Source organism: Lacerta agilis, chromosome 10 (genome assembly GCF_009819535.1).
Source record: "Lacerta agilis isolate rLacAgi1 chromosome 10, rLacAgi1.pri, whole genome shotgun sequence".
NCBI classification, from domain to species: domain Eukaryota; kingdom Metazoa; phylum Chordata; class Lepidosauria; order Squamata; family Lacertidae; genus Lacerta; species Lacerta agilis.
Window position 1 is genome coordinate 15,319,681 of NC_046321.1, and position 13,496 is coordinate 15,333,176.

The 13,496-nt window shown below is 41.6% G+C and overlaps 1 protein-coding gene across 21 annotated transcripts in view; it reads left to right on the forward strand.

Annotated features, from left to right (window-relative positions):
• The window catches only part of MICAL3 (microtubule associated monooxygenase, calponin and LIM domain containing 3), a 184,909-nt gene that overhangs the window by 133,347 nt on the left and 38,066 nt on the right, over positions 1–13,496 (forward strand). For 15 of the 21 annotated variants that reach the window (XM_033162764.1, XM_033162763.1, XM_033162767.1 and 12 more), the window contains 4 exons: positions 3,160–3,249; positions 4,812–4,949; positions 10,755–10,817; positions 13,210–13,302. In XM_033162764.1, the coding sequence (XP_033018655.1) occupies positions 3,160–3,249; positions 4,812–4,949; positions 10,755–10,817; positions 13,210–13,302 (384 nt within the window). The remainder of the gene's footprint in view (positions 1–3,159; positions 3,250–4,811; positions 4,950–10,754; positions 10,818–13,209; positions 13,303–13,496) is intronic. The other 6 variants (XM_033162769.1, XM_033162780.1, XM_033162781.1 and 3 more) reach the window with 4 other exon arrangements.

A 13,496-nucleotide genomic window follows, 5' to 3' on the forward strand; every position in this document is an offset into this window, starting at 1 on the left:
TGCTTCTCAGGATATGGATTCGGATATGTATATTAATTTTATTTTTTCAATGCTATTCAATTTATATCTTGCCATTGATCCTGATCACAGATTGCCACCATGCAGAATAAATAATCAAATATAAAGTGCATCTCCCATTTCTTTTGGAAAACTTGGAAGTCGGTGCAAAGACTGCAAACCTGCTGGAGACTTGTGTTTATGGACTATTGGGAAATCCCATGAAAAATCTTTAGAAGAAGTATTTGGGCCCAAGGTGGTGGTCTTCATCAAGTTCGCAGTTATTAAAATTGTATTTTATCTAACCTATCTTGCTCTCTCTCTGGTTTTCAGCTCTGGAACACTGTTCCAGCTTTTCATTTTTCAGTCTGCAAATTTATGTCTGGAAATCAACATAGAATTGGAAGAAACCCCAAGGGTCATCCGGTCCAACCCCCTGCAATGCAGGAATTTCAGCTAGATCATACATGACAGATTGCCATCAAACCTCTGTTTAAAAACCTCAAAGGAATAACAGTCCACCACCTCTTGTGAGAGTCTATTCCACTTAACTGTCAGAAAGATCTTCCTAATGTTTAGTCAAAATCTCCTTTCTTGTAACTTGAATCCATTGGTTCAGGTCCTATTCTCCAGAGGAGAAGAAAACAAGCTTGCTCCATCCTCCATGTGACAGCCCTTTAGATATTTGAAGATGGTTATCACATCTCCTCTCAGTCTCTCTTTAGCAAGCTAAACATACCACATTTCCTCAATCATTCCTTATAAGGCTTGGTTTCCAGACCCTTGATCACCTTAGTCACCATTTTCTACACGCGTTCCAACTTGTCAATATCCTCCTTAAATTGTGGTTCATAGAACTGGGCACAGTATTTCAGGTGTGGTCTGACCAAAGCAGAATAGAGCAGGACTAGTGACTTCCCTTGATCAGGGCACTGTACTTCTGTTAATGCAGCCTAGAATAGAAGTAGCTTTCTTTCTTTTTTGCTGCTGCATGTTGACTCCTGTGAAACTGGTGGTCTACTAAAACCCCTAGATCCTTTTCACATGTACTATTTGCAATCCAGGTGTCACCCATCTTATATTTGTGCACCTGGATCTTCCTGCCTAGGTGTAGAACTTTACCTTTGTCCCTACTGAAATTCATTTTGGCCCAGTTCTCCAATCTGTTGAGGTCATCTTGAATCCCCATTCTGTCTTCTGCAGCATTGGCTGCCCCTCCCAGCTTGGTGTCATCTGCAAATTGGATGAGCACCCCCTCCATACCTACATCCAAGTCATTCATAAAGATATTGAACAACACTGGGCCCAAGACAGAACCTTGCAGCACCCCAGTTGTCACATGTTGCATTCAGGCTTAAAATAGAGTTATAATTTGAGGAGCTGGTTCAACAGGCAGGTACTCCTCCATAGCAAAAGGCTTGGGGAAGAGCCAATGCTTAATTGTAGAATGCACGTTTTGTATGCAAAAACACCCTGGGCTCAATCCCCGGCAGCTTTGGGTACGGCTGAGTGAGACCTCTGACTGAAATCCTGGAGAGCTACCACCAGACAATGTAGACTATAGTGAGCTAGATTGATAAATGCTCTATAGGTAGCTTTTTATGATCCTACATGATGGCAGCTGGGTGAGATCAAAGGTCTGTTGCCAGGGTTAGGGACGTACTGTAATGAAAGATTGATTTGGCTGCAGCCCAAGGAAGTAGTTCAGTAGCAGGGTGAAGAGGCAAGTCAGGGCTGGAACTGAGATTCAGTAAATAGGTTAAGTGAAAAGTTTGGCATGTTTCTGTGGCTGTTGGTGATGAAATGTTCAGAGGTTGTATTTATTTGGCTTGGATGTGTTTATATAGGTTTGGAGTCTATCACAGCTCAAGAGCTAGGAGCCAGCAGCAAAGGCCTGTGAACAGCAGAAAGGTTGGACAAAGCTTTGCTTACCCCTGCTTTTAGTTACTATGTAGGGGTCTGCACTTGGATCAAGAATTGGATTTTTTTCTCCTAGGTTCCTTTATGACTGCTTAAGACATGGGTTAATTAGGGGTGGAAAACCACATGTCTAAGCTAGGGATTACCACCTAAGGTAGCTGGGAAATCAGGAGTGAGTCACAAAAAGTGTTATGTGTAGATATTCAGGCTTGCATCTAATGGGAACAGTTCTGCATGAACTGCTTAAGGGAGTATCAGTTACAGATCAGAACAAGCAGTGGTCTCAGTTATTGAAAGGTTTGGGAACAATAAATCTGTATAATATTCGGTCTTCAGGGATTTATAGGGTGTTGGCATTTTAAATTACTTTTGAGGATTGTTGTTTGTGGAGATAGAAAGCCTTGCTGCTCAAGTCACTTTTTTGTCATGGTGGTTGGTACCTGATCAGTTTCATCATACATATATCTGGGGGGGGGGGGCTCTTCCAAATGAGGCGTTCAGCTTTCAAAATGGGCCTCGTTTGCCAGAGAACTCACACGCCTCTTGCAGGACCTGTTTGTTCTAAGAACAAAGTGCCTTTTCAGTAAAGGCCACTGATGAGTTAAAGACAACAGAGATCAAGGCAGCTTCAATTGTGCTTTGAAACAGAGCAAGGAACTTGCTGTTGGAGCTATCACTACATAATGTTTCTGTATCTGAATACTGTAAAGTTGCATCTTGGAGACAGATAATCCGGCACCTTCTGCTTCAAGCAGGTTTAAATGTGAAGTTCTCAGAAATCCTTTACCACCAACTCACTTAAATTTTCACATCAGAAAGAAATTTAGTTGATGGATGCCTTGGAACAGAGGAGCACCCTCAAGCATGATTTCACCCCCCCCCCCCCCGAACAGATATTGCTTTTTGGCAAGGAAATTACTTGTAACCCTATATACAGCTGTGATTAATTTATATATACGGTACCTGTCATGAAGAGGGAAAGAGTTTTTTGCAACAGTCACACACAACAAAGTAGACAGGTGTTCATCACATGGGATGGTGTTCCTACACATTGAATTTAGTTCTGTACACGTAAGTGAAATCTGTGTTGGACTTCTTATAGGTGAAGCAGTCCTGAACCTTTCTGGATTTCCCTAAAACACCGCTGTGTTCTTTCTGATTCTCTGTCCTTCTCTTTTTCTTTGTTCTGCTCTAATTTCTGTATCAATGCTATTTGTTGATGTGTGACTCCCCCTGCTGTAGAGGGAGAGTATTACCCTTGGGAGAGAGAACTTCAGCAAGGCCTCTGGCTTCAACGTCTCTCAAATGAAGAGGACACGGGTACATTTAAAGGTACCCTCACATTGTCATCGCCTCCCGTAAAGGGGTGCATTTTACAAAGAGCAGGCTTCACGTGAAGCAACCTATTTTTATTTTTTTTTAAATCACCAAATTAGTTGTAATTGAGAATTTCTGTTAACTTCCAGATAAGGAGCGAACAAAACCTGTAAATTTACAGCTCAAATTCTGTTTGTTTGTTTGTTTGCTTTCTTGCATCAAATACAACATTGTGTGTCCGATTAAAGGCTTGTTGTGAGCATACGCATTAATATTATTAAATTCCTTCTGTGATCAAAGAGAGGATGCCTCTGCCCATCTTCTGTTCCTATTTCTGCTTTGATTCTCTGGGAAGAGAAGGGTGCTGAGATGCCTACTTTATCTCATGTTCCTTTTTTGCAGAATACATGATATACTGAAACATAAAACTTCAGTGCTTTATATGCAGTTTCAGTTATTATTGTACAAATCAGGTAAAGGACACATGAGTAATGACTGTTAACAAGGCCAATAGCAAACATCTGTATCTCTCTCTCATACATACACACACACACACACACACACACACATTCCCATCGGAGAAATGTTCATTTAAGGTCTCTTAACTGGCCAAGTGAAATTGGGAATGGTGAAATACATTCAGAATAAGAAGGTACAGTTTGGGATGATTGGGTGAGGCCTGCTCTTTGGAAGCCTTGCTAGGTTTCTATGAATTTCCCTTCTACTCTCAATTCTTGCTGGTTGAAACTCACCCTTCTAACTCCTAATGCTGTGTGATGTGGTATAAACACTAACTCTACTTACCCAAGGACTTGCATCAAGGGGACTTGACAGCACGAGGTGCCATGTGGCCACCAGGATTCATCACTCACTTCTGAATCAGCATTTTTCCTTCCACAGTTCAGTTTTATAACTCAAATTTGTGTCAAATTAGAAAGGTACTTCCTGGAATGGAATTGGTATTAATTAAAAATAGGGTAAAACTTTCTTTGGTTTCCTTTTCTACAGATTAAATATATGTAAAGGACAGTCATGTTACTTTTTGAAATGCATTTGTCTAGAAAAGAAGGGGAACACAGAAGTCGCTTTTTATATATAAATCATTCTGTGTAATGTCATCATCCTGTGTTTTCTTAGTATTAAGCAAAGAATGCTAAAAAGTACAGGTTTCTGTACTTTTTCTGTGCGCATGGATATCCAGTTACTAGCAGAATGTGACCTTTTCCTATACATAATAATACTTAAAATGAAAACTTAGGGATGGTTAATTCTTGATTAATAGTATGCATCATTGAACCATTTTTGGCATGGAGTGGAATTTCCAAACTGCAATCCTGTCTGTGCATGTGTGGAAGAGGGCGAGTGAGTCTGGAGGGGAGCATATGCATGCATGATGCTGAATTTTACCTGTCTTCTTTTGCCAGCTGATCTCAGCAAGTAACTTCTTTCATTTTTCCCTCCCTTTCCCTGCATTTCTTTCCTATTGTGTGTGCTCCTTTTCCTTCCCTTTCTTTTTCCTCCCTTTAATCCCTTGCCACTCCATCAACATGATCCACCATTGGCCTCTTGTCTGCTAGCTGGAAACCTGAGGCTGCAGCAGATAGTAAATCCGATTGATCCCCTGGAGATCTTGGCAGATGTGCATTGGACACACATCCGTCAGAAAGAGGAGGAGGAAAAACTGGGCCCTACTTCTAAGTCCTCCACCTCCAGAGGTAAACGTGTCTGCTGCGTTGACCCCTTACACCACAAGGACATTTGTTCCCTATTGATTGTATCTCCAGAAAGGCCAACTCTTGAATGTCTTAATATCACTTTTAGCAATGTTCATTTTAGGTTCGTTTCTGTTTGTTGTTGCTTACAAAGGCCAGCAAAATGGAATCTTCCAGTCTTGCATCCCTGGTTACATTTACATTCGGATGCTCTTCTACTTATGAGGATCTAATTGTAGCAAGAGAAAGATCTGAATATAAGACTTGATAGACCCTTGGCTTGGTTTAGCAGGAAGTTTTAGCAGAATTTTATTTAACTCTGAAAACAAATTGTTATTCTTTGTGTCCACAACTTAGAGCTGTGTGGATCCCAAATTTTGTCTAAAAGCAGGAAGTGCCAATTTTCTTAAGATAGTACAATGTTCTCCTGATTAAGTTTGGCAGCTCCTTTTGTGACAATACAGTTGGTATCTGATACGGTTTTGCGTAACATTAGGAAGGAAGAAGATTTAAGTAACTCTACTAGGTGCTAAGTGCCCTACTAGGCTCCAGGTACAGAGGAGGATATGAGAGCAGGAATTGTCTTGGTTTCCTCTTTCAACCAACTTCAATATGAGCAGAAGTGTCTTAATCTTAAAGTGGACGGAAGATAACAAAGGTGATTCCACCCTTGCTGAGGCTGAGTGGAAGAGAGGCTCATGGCATAATAATAATAATAATAATATTTATTATTTGTACCCCGCCCATCTGGCTGGATTTCCCCAGCCACTCTGGGCGGCTTCCAACAGAAACCAAATACAACAATATCAAACATTTAAAACTTCCCTAAAAAGGGCTGCCTTCAGGTTTTTTCTGAATGTCAGGTAGTTGTTTATTTCCCTGACCTGTGATGGGAGGGCGTTCCACAGGGCGGGCGCCACTACCGAGAAGGCCCTCTGCCTGGTTCCCTGTAGTTTTGCTTCTCGCAGTGAGGGAACAGACAGAAGGCCCTCGGCGCTGGATCTCAGTGTCCGGGCTGAATGATGGGGGTGGAGACGCTCCTTCAGGTATACAGGACCGAGGCCGTTTAGGGCTTTAAAGGTCAGCACCAACACTTTGAATTGTGGTCGGAAACGTACTGGGAGCCATTTCCTGCTGTGTCTTACTTTCCCCTGTGCTCTGAACTTAACAAGGATATCATAGCCAGAGATGGTCCTCTCTCTGAAAAGCTTTTTCAAGGAAGTTTTGGCAACTAGGCTTAGGAAGTAGCTTTTAATGAGCCTGAAAATATGCCATGGAATGGTGAAAAAGTATGAGAACAGGATCACAATGATTGATGTCTGCTAGTATGCCTATGTGGGTTACAGTAGAAGGTAGTCCTTTGAGCAGGCCTATAAGTGTTCTGGGCTTCCTAAAGCAGATAGAAGTAGTTCTGTACTAGTGAGAGCTTGTGATGATGGCTAATGCAAGACAGAAATGTGAAAGAAAGTAAGTCCCTAAGTATCAGGAGCAGAGAGGTGTAGAAAGGCCAATCCATTTAAAAAAAAAACACCTCAGTACTGTGGAGACCTCAGTTGGAATTTGGGATCCAGAGTAGAGTAACAATAATGATGTCAAATTATGTCTGGAGAATCAGAAAGAGTTGAGTATATTCATTGTGAAGAGAATAATTTTACTTTTGCATTTATTTAAATATATTTATATCTACTGCGTGACTGAGAAATGTTTGAAGAAGAATAGAGAATGCAGTGCTAAATAATTAAGTTTTAAGAAGGTTGCTCTTTCTTACACGTTAGGGGAAATGTCCTAAGTATAAGACAAATATTGCCTATGACATTTCTGGATTCTTCTTCCTTGGATAATTCTTTTTAAAGCTGAAACTGAATGCTTTTAAGTATCTTGCCTGTAGCCGGACTTCCGGCGGCGACGCCATCGTCGGGTGGTCGAAGGCTGCTTCGGGTCCGAAGCGCCTTGTCCATCCCGGGGGTTAGGAGCCGCGCTACCGCAGCGCGCGGCTCCGGTTGGGGTGCGGGAAGAGCGTCCCGCACCCTGGGCTCCCCGGCTGCGCCCGCGGAGGCTCTGAACCCTTCCCTTGCCCCCCCTGTAAAGGGGGAGTGGGGGTGAAGGGCAAACGGAGCCGGGCTTCGGGGACATGCCCCAACCGGGATGCAAATGCGGCGACAGAGCCCGCGGTGAGCGTCCAAGTTCTACCTGTGAAGAATGGAGCTAAAAGAACCCGGTGGTCGTGAGTAAAGAATTTGATCAGAAATCGTGCTTTTGGAACGATCCGGGGGGAAGGAGAATGGCAGCCTGCCCTCCCTCCCTTCGAGCTCAAGAATCTAACCAATTTGACTGATTGCTGCTACAGAACTGGTTACAATGTATTTAAAATTGACACAGGAGACTGGCAAACTTTTCTTTTGGGAAGTTAACTAGAGGAAAATATCTCCTTTTAAAGTTGCGGTATTTGCGCTCCAGTTCAGGAAAATGGCGATGAACAAAGAGAGGAGTAGAAATATGACACCCGTTTCCTCCTCCTCTGCCAGTATGCTGGGTTTCGTCCTTGAACTGGCACTGAACTCTGGACTAACGGACAAACAGAGACTCACTGCCTTGAAGGTGGAACTGCTTTATAGAAAAGTCAAGGTCTTGTGTGGGGGTCTGAAATGGAACCAATTGCCCACAGAGGAGGCTCACAAAACTTTTGATACTTTGGAAGAAAGCCTTGCCAAAGAGCTGAGAGGATGGATGCAAAGATGGAGTGAAATGAATGAGCTACTTCGGAGAAGAAATTCGCTTTTTGGGGGTGGCAGCCCCAAGGCGACGTTAAGATTTCGTATATCCAGTCCCCGAGGTGTGAGCTCGGGGGCCAGGGACAGAGAATTAAGGTATTTACAAGAAGAAAAGGAATGTTACAAAGAACCGAAGAAGCTGAGAGAGGATGAGATGGACACCTCTGAACTCGCGGCAAGGAGAGGTTTGGACTGTGCCTGGATCTGTGGACGCTTGGAGAGGGAAGAGATATGGAAGTTCAGTGCTGATGCCATTAGGAGAAGAATAATGGACAGAGGGGGTGTGGGGTGAAGCATTAAGTAAAACTTTAAGCAGCCTGATATGGTAAATTGAAATCGGAGGGTGAATACTGTCAACAACTTTTTGTTATATTTCTTATTGGAACATGAAAGGAGATATTTCAAGTTTTTATGTTACTAGCAGCAACCTTAAGGATAGAAGAGATAGATTAGATGTGAATGATTCGAGAAGATTTATGAGGTGGAGTATAAGCAAAGTGAATTTAAGTGGATTAAGTTTATGGATTTAGAAGATTAAATGGTGAGGTATTATTATGATGATGCATTTTTAGTAACTGTTGAAGATATAATTGAATGTAATTATATAATTGTAGTTAATGTTTTTTTTTGTAGGAGAAATGGTTATAAAATAGACTAAGGATACAAACTCGAAGGTGAAAAGGCAGGGGAAGTCAAAAGTCAAGATATGGAATTAGAAATTTTTTTTTCCTAGAAAGATGCAATAAGAAAGCTTGACATTGTTTGTATTTGTTTTATTTGTTTTGCATTTGTTTATTGTAGGTGTGGGTGTGGGTATATGTTTGTTATAGAAAAATGCCAATAAATTCTTATAAAAAAAAAAAATTAAGTATCTTGCCTGTAGCTAAAGAGGTGTTGCTCAATGCTCCTTATTCCATGCAGGATTTGCAGGGAAATCCATACAAAGCATTCTCTGTGGGCCTCGTTAACCAGAAAAAAGCAGGGCATGGAAACCTGAAAATTCTCTTGCATTGCCTCTGCCCTTCCTGTGCAAAGATAGTGGGCCCTTTCCTATGTCCCAGGAAATGCCGGCCTTTGCCATTGCCCGGAGCTGATGTTTGTTATGTCATTCCAGGTCTGTGTTGCTAAGGTACTTCCCATAAAGTAATTGCTTTGCACAATAACTGTGCAGCTTGTTACTTTCCTCTTGCAGTGGGTTCCAGCCTTCTCTCTAGGTAATTCTTCAGCTGAGGGATTCATCATGTGCCTGGTATTCAGAGAGCAGTCTGTTGCTGCTACAAAGCTGTCAGGATCTGTAGTCTGTTTAGGTTCAGTTTTGGTTATATTCTCCAAATGATTTGCAGTGTCTCGTCTTCCCTCTAATATAGAACTAACTTTTAATGGATGTTCTGTGTTTGATTAATATTGAAAATAAATTCTAAGTAGAGCAGGTCATGTGGACACTCTTTGCAAGACAAAGGTTATATTTTCACTCCACTTTACCTCTACACATTTCAGATGTCAGGAAATGCCTAACCTTCAACCTCTGGCTGCATAATTTTCCCAGCCAGAATTCTTCTGTTTTTTTGGAAGCCTCACATAGGTGCTGTTAGTCTTCAGCCGTGCCTTTCACCATCCAATTGCATATTCAATCTGTCTGTCTCAGGAAGTCTCAAACTTTTTAATATAGCAAACCTCTTTAGGTCAAGGAAATTGTTCTTCCCTGGTTCTAAAGTTACAGGGCCAAAACTGAGAAGGCCTAGTCCCAAACACCGAGATCTTATTTCTCAAAGAAAAATAAAATTAAAAATTGAACTTGGAATGCCAGTAAATCTTGGGACCTAGGAAATTTTATAACAGAAGTCGGTGTTTGTTTTTGCTTTATTCCACAAGAGTGTGTTACATAAGCTTTCACTGGTGACCTAGAATCTGAATCTGTGTGCCCTTCTTGGAGTCTTCTGAGTTTTCTTTCCTCTTATCCTATTCCCCATCTTGATTTTTATAAACTGTAAGCTGCTTTTACTGTCCACAGATTAATTTAGTATAAAAGTACTCTTCCTTGTCACATAAATAACAAATACAAGAGATTGGTGAAAAGAGACTAGGGCTTGCTGAAGGAGTACCATACAGAAGATGGTAAATTAGACATAAAGTCACTCCTTTGTATTGTTCTACAGGAAAGGCTTTGTCAGGTGTGAGAAGTAAGAACCTGATGACTTTGAAGGGCTATTAGGAAATAGGGAACAGCACTCTGGGTAATGCAGGCATCAAATGAGTCTGTAACAGGTGAGCCTGGCAGAAGTCATAGAGAGCTGAAGAGCCTTTGGTGTGAGCACACTGTTCTAAACCCAGCAGTTAGGCATACATAAACCCAATGAAATCCTTGAGTTTAAGTAAGCCTAACTCTGTGCTGGACTTAGACCATTGACTGCCTGACTGCACCTGGCACCCTCTAGATGTGTTCAGCTACAAGTCCCACAAACACTGGTCATTTGCCACTGTGGTGGAGCTGGTGGGAGTTGTAGTCCATAATATTTGAAGGCACCAGTTTGGGAAAAGCTGATGCACACACTTTAATGCAGTAAATGTGTGGGAATTGAAGAATCAGTTCAACCATCCAAGGGGACGCGGGGACATAATAGAGATAGGGAAAGGGATACATTTTGCAGGACTGTTGTGATTGATTTGAATGAAAAGAAATGGCCAGCAGTAGTCTAAGTGAGGCTTGATTGATCCAGAGCTTGGACAAGGATTCATCTACTATCAGAAACGAACATCTTTGCACCACCTTTCCTTGCAGGTGGGTAGCAAAACCACTGCAGCAATTACTCACAAGGATTCATGCTTCATCTTTCTCCCCCCACGCCCCACCTTTTTGGAGGTGGGGGACGACTTTTGAGTCTGGTCTTCCCTGTGTTTGGTGTCTCCTTGGTCTGTCTGCTCTTCTTCTTGATGTTTCCTTCCCTTGATGTTTCCGTTTCAGATGTTTCACTTTCAAAGTATTTGTTTCGTTACTTTGAAATTTATTATTATTTTATTTTATTTTATTTTAATTCAGCATCGGACCTTCCCTCCATACGCCACGAGGCAGTGCAGGCGTGGCTGGAAGCAGTCCCAGGAGGTAGTTTTGCTGATGTTCTGTTTTACAGCTCACAAGTAACCCTTCCCGCCACTGCTGGTGCTACCACCTGCCCGGAATTTTAGTGTTCCAGCTGCTGGCCCTTTTTTAACCATGGAGCTATCTATGCCTTTGGTGCTACTGCATGCTGGGTTGGGGCGGAAGGAGAAGGGAGGAGGCTGCATGTCTCACTGAGATGGTGAATTCTTGCATGAATTAGGCTTCCATGTTAACCTCTCCCAAGGCAGGCCAAACAAAAAATGAATGTGTATTATGAAGGAACTGCAGCTGTTGTTGAGGAGGAAACAGATTTTTCATTTGTGCAGTAGGAAATTAGGGCCAATTTAAATCTAACATTTCTTGTAGGTGGCACTTCAAAGAAGCTATGCAGATGCCTCTACATTTTTAAGGTTGTTTTATGCAAATAATAATAATAATAATAAGGTCGTTTATATAGAACTATGTAGCATTATACAGCAAAGGGTTCAAGTTACTTCACATTTTTCTATCATTAATCTTTTTCTCATTAATCCTGTAAAATAGGTTAATATTATTCCTGCATTGTAGATGTCAGCTCATTTTAAGAGATGATAGCTTGCCTTATAGCTTCCTCTGAATTCATAGCAGAGGTGACATTTGGATTAGAGACATGTTTTTTCACAGCCACTATGCTACATTAGCCCTTGTACATATGGCAGACATGAGCAGTGTGTAGTCCCAGGCACCTGGCTGGAAAATATTACAGCGACTTGGAAGCATCATGTTTACAGCGGCCTCTAGTTGTGAATTTCTAAGTTCTTCTATTCCTGAGAGAGACCTGGTCACCCCCTGAATTTGAAAGTGCACCATTTGAAAGTGCATCATTTCAAAGAGGAGAAAATGCTTTAACAAACCGAAGCTTGTTGTAACCCTAAAATCTGAGAGAGAGGTGGAATATGTTAGCTGTTCTTGCCAGAACATCTTCTGGATCAGGGGTAGCCAGCATGGCACTCTCCAGATGTTGTGGCCATTTAGCATGCTGTCTGGGACTGAAGGAAGCTGCAGTCTGAAACATCTGGAAAATGCCCTACTCCCTCCCTGCACTTATTATTCAGAATAATCCCGTCACTGAGGGCATTTTAGGAAAGAAGGAGCAGGTTTTTACAAGCTAGAAACTTAATTTTGCATAATAGAAAAGTGATTATTTGAGATTTGGCACCTGAGTTTTGCATGAATATAGTTAGTGCATTTCTAAAAACCTTTTGCTTCTGACAGCAGAGCTTACAGGACGGCTGCATACTGCCTTACCCAATTGTGGCTGCTGACCAACTTGGACAAAATGTTGGCTCCATTCGTTTCTGGCTACAGTAGTGCATAGCTCACAAATTTTGGTGTGACAGCTTTTATCCCCTTGCACTTCATCTTTAACTGCCTATTGTGTGTAAATGCATACTTGCACAATAACTGTGAATAGGTACGTGTCTCCACCACACCAATATATGTTTGCACCAACGTGTTCCCAATCTGTACCTCCATTAAACATGTCACTAAATTCTGACGTCTTTATCTTTATTCTGTGAACTGTCCTGAGATTATTCTGTGAACCGCCCTTAGACCTCCGGGCATAGGGCGGTATATAAATTCATTAAATAAATAAAATAAATATATCTTGATAATGTTAACAGGGCAGTCATGGGAAATTGCATGATAGCGTGGGCAATTACAACATTTCATTTTTAAAAGAGGATGTTCCAAAATGTTGCATCACTTAGCACCAATTATTTTAGTCTCTGAGATGGTATATTGCAGCTTACCCAAACAGTGCTTGCTTTGGATAGTTGCACAGACCAGCCAAAGTCTGGTAAACATATGGTCAAACCATTTCAAATCATGCCAAATATAACTGTGCTTCGCAAGACAAAATGCACCCAACCGAAAACAAATCTGGTGTCATAGACTTTCAGATATGATCTAAGAGGTCAACCAGGCGATTTCAGGGCAGAGATGGGTAAAGTGAACCTATTTAAAAGTATTTGTGAGCTGAGCCACATGATCAGTAGTGTAATATAGTGCAACTCATGGTTGGCTTTACCATTCCAAATTCAAATAGGTTTCAATGCTTCCATGGTTGTTGTTGTTGTTGCTGTTGTTGTTTTTAAAAAAATGTTCTATATAGTTTTCTCTCTGACATGCTAGGTTTAATATGCAGTGTGGTTTTATGGGGACAGCATACAAACACAGCACACCTCACTTTTAACTAGTAGTATAGTTCAGCAAAGTCTGCATCACATGATATTACTGTTTCTGGCACTTACATCTTCACACACAAAAGTGGACTTCTGAAGAGACCACTTGAACTTACATAGATCTGTTTTCTCCCCTACCCCCATTTCTTTATATATCATATTTATTCTAGCCCTGTGTGAGCAGAACGACTATGAAGATGAGGCAGGCAGCGAGCCTGCAGAAGCTATTGAAGATGGGGACACCGGTGCAGAGTTGGATGATGGTATGGGACCATGAACTCCCTAGTGTGTTGTCAAACATAGTTTCTGTAGTACAAAGTCATGTCTCAAACGGGTGCAGTGGTGGTATTTTGTGCAAGACTTGGCAAACCCCAAAACATTTGAGCTCAGTGCATGTGCTGTTTTAGCAGTGTGTGAATGTGTGTGGAGACAGTTGCAATTACAGTTGTAATGTTTT